The following is a 3,343-nucleotide window of genomic DNA, read 5'->3' as shown; positions in this document are numbered from 1 at the left end:
ACTATTTTGCTCAATTTCACAGTAGCAATTGTATACATTTCAAATCAGAAAGGACTAATAAAAACATGCTTCACTCCTAGATTAAATCTGTCTAGCCTGTATCTCTCACAACTGAAACTTCTGATGTCTCTTCACTGATACTGAAGGCCCATGGAGATGTCCACATGGAGCCCTCTCCAAGATTCCCAGTCTGACAAGGAAGATTCCTGACAGGTCACTGTGCTGAACCACCCACATGACATTTCAGAGCTAATTTGGAACTTCCAGTTGGCAAAACCAAACATTTCTAAGGAGTCTCCACCAATATTGTGAACACATCAACTGCTGTTCCTGACCAGAAACATTACCAGTGCATGTGAGCATCATACAGGAATGGCTGAGCAAAAAAGGTATTTACACTTCCTACCCACTGCAGTGGATCCAAGAGCTACCTCGGATTTTAATCAACAATACAGATGTTTCTGTGTTACAAGCAACTGGGTTGCATCAGACTCCAAAGAAAGAAATCATTTTACAAGGTTAAAAAGAACCAATTCTAACAACAGCTGTAATTTAGTCATTTTATCCAACACATGGAAGGCTTTTACACAAACATCTAAAGACATTCTGTGATAGAGTTATTTGGATACAATTCAAAGGGTACAAAAATATCTTTTCCCACCACTCAGCTGCTTAGGAAAAAAAAAAAGCTTCTTTAGACTTTTTATAGCCATCTTCAAAAGGTACTTAGCAGTATTGCATGATACCCTGAAGAATGAGAGACACAAACTACAAAAACACACCTGCAAAATCATAATAGAAAAAAATTTCAGCACTACACTTTAATTCATCAGATCTATGGCCAAAAAGATTCATTTACTTGATTCTCAAACCAAAATTGGAGCTCTCCTAAATAAATCAGCTCAATTCATGTTACTTTTAGTCTTGTTAAGAAAATCAAGTAGGTCAAGTCAGGGCAAAAAAAGGAGACAAACCTGACGTACTCTGCTAGAACCCTCAATCTCAAAGCCATATGCACTTCTTACCTCCAGCAGAAAGGATAGCTGTGCTTAAAAGTAGTGCTGTGAACCAGTCTGCCTTTTTCTTTCAGTAATTTAATGATGTTCTTATCTGCATCCTAGAAAGACAAAACAAAAGATTTTCCTTGGCATAAAAATTTCACTCTTTCAGTAAGCTATACAGGATTTGTCTCCGACACCCAAATTAATGAAAAATCCATACAAAGAAACCAGCATTTACAGCAAAAAAGCTTCTATACAATTTATATATTTACTACAGGGACACTGTAAAACACTAAAGTTGGGAAATTATTTGCTCTCTAAATCCTGGTACACGGCATCAGCCCTTTTCTACTTTCAACCCTGCTTCACATACACACAACTGTGTGCAACATTCACATTTTCTGTAGCACTAATACAAGCCAGAACTCGTATTACTTAATATTTTAAATCTTTTATTGAGTCTTCTGATTTTGTAGCATAAAGTCACATAGTGCTTCTTACCTAATATTTAAACTTCCCTATAACACATTTCCCTACTGTGACCAGAATTTCAGGAGCTGAAGCATATTCTATAATACCTTACTAACTAACTTACTAACTAATCAAGACTTAGATAGGCTAAGTTGGAAGTCAAAGTTGTGTATTAATAAGCAAAGAGAATCTACTGAATAAACAAGTGTCAACATGACATTAAGAAAGGGAAAAAATATGCTAAGATTTATGATAGAGCAATATCCATAAGCTAAGAATATAGCATCATATGGATATTTTCCAAGAGCCTTAAGTTCAGATTTCTGCCAGCAAGAAGCTAAAATGGAGCTTCCAAGTGTTCTCTTATTTGCCTTAATACATAGCAGGAAGCAACAATAGCTGGTTGAGTTCACAATTTACTTGAAAGAGACTTACAAACCTTTATTGCATTTGTTCACAGGAACATGCTTTGCTATCAAACTATAATAGCAGGAATAGACCCAATTTGTTTTCTCAGGACAAGGAATTTAAGAGGCATTCCCTACTAGGGATTTGCAGCTGTAGCAACCTGGAGTTCCTGTGGGTTCCTTGTCATGGATTATCTTGCATCTACTAGCAAGTAAATTCACATAGCAAGACAGCCCACAAGTGGGGAAAATGAGTGGATTTCTCTTCTAATGGGTCATGTTGCACTAACTGCCTGGTACAAACTTTATGACAACATCTGTGAACCCAGGGTCACCCAGAGGTGAGAGAGGCCTCTGCACATGTGCCTAGAGACTGTGTACATGACACTTCTGTAAGAAAAACAGGAAAGATTCTTTCTGCAGTAAATGCAAACAGGAGATAACCCTTCTTCCTTTCACTACATGCTCATATTTCAAACACTTCATTTTTCAGATATTGTAACAAACAACTACAACCCTATTGTAAATATTAAAACACATTTCAGTGTATCCAGATACACATATGGAAGACAAACTCAGAGAAAGAAAAGAAAGCTTCTACCATATATAAAGTTTATCTTGAATAAAGTAGCAATATACTTTCTCCAAGAGCACTGACCTTCACATACTGCCCAGCAAAGTCAGGCACCTCTGCTGTGAAGCAGCCTGATGCATCCACAGGGCACACAGGCACAGAATCTTTCTGAATGATATTAAACTCCATGCAGACTCTGTAATCATCCTACAAAACAGAAAGCACCAGGTTATGGAAATACAAAATACTGATTAAAATATCCACCCCTAGAAAAAGAACTTAAATGTTATATAGCAAATGTGATGACTGGACAAGAATAGCAAAATACTCAGCCTTCACTAAGCCCAAATACACCTGGGAAAGATCCATTTTAGAAGAATATAGTTTTATTCATCAGAGTAATTTTGATTTTGTCATAACGTGTGTCTTCTGCCACCTAGCAGAGGGGATATGTGCATGTTTTTCTATGCACATACATATACACACACACACACGTGTTTTATGTAAGTACACACACAAACACACACATACACATCTTCAGGCTACCATTGCATAGCAAAGGACCTGCCAAGCCCTGTGCCATGCCCTTGCCCCAGCCAGGGGCCACATGCAATGCTACTGACCAAGAATCACACATGGACAACATTGTTTTTTTCCTGGCCAGTCTCCATTTAAATTTTTAATTTCCTGTAGTACTAAGAAGAAAAAAAGAAAGAAAATAATAAAAAAAAATAAAAGGGTGACTTCAGACTTTTCTGAACATAACTAAACAATAATTGTATCATAGAAATGATTAAAACAAAATTGATAGGGAAATGTTCAGATTTTTACTTCACGTTTGAAGTCAAAGTAAATCAGTACCTTAACCAATTATTACCTATCCATTTTCT

General features: G+C 36.7%; 1 protein-coding gene across 1 annotated transcript in view; it reads right to left on the bottom strand.

The window, feature by feature from the left end:
• Nucleotides 1–1,025: 1,025 nt before the first annotated feature.
• LOC103807412 (isoleucine--tRNA ligase, cytoplasmic-like) overlaps nucleotides 1,026–3,343 on the bottom strand; it is a gene marked incomplete at its 3' end in the record, with an annotated part of 30,455 nt that continues 28,137 nt past the window's right edge. Inside the window, exons 10-11 of the mRNA XM_009080139.1 lie at nucleotides 2,538–2,660; nucleotides 1,026–1,117 (exon numbers count right to left, since the gene is read on the bottom strand). Coding sequence (XP_009078387.1) covers nucleotides 1,026–1,117; nucleotides 2,538–2,660 — 215 coding nt within the window. The remainder of the gene's footprint in view (nucleotides 1,118–2,537; nucleotides 2,661–3,343) is intronic.

The sequence above is a fragment of the Acanthisitta chloris genome, unplaced genomic scaffold (assembly GCF_000695815.1).
Source record: "Acanthisitta chloris isolate BGI_N310 unplaced genomic scaffold, ASM69581v1 scaffold10238, whole genome shotgun sequence".
NCBI lineage: Eukaryota > Metazoa > Chordata > Aves > Passeriformes > Acanthisittidae > Acanthisitta > Acanthisitta chloris.
Note: the sequence above shows the minus strand (reverse complement) of the source record. Positions and strands in the feature narration are given on the sequence as shown.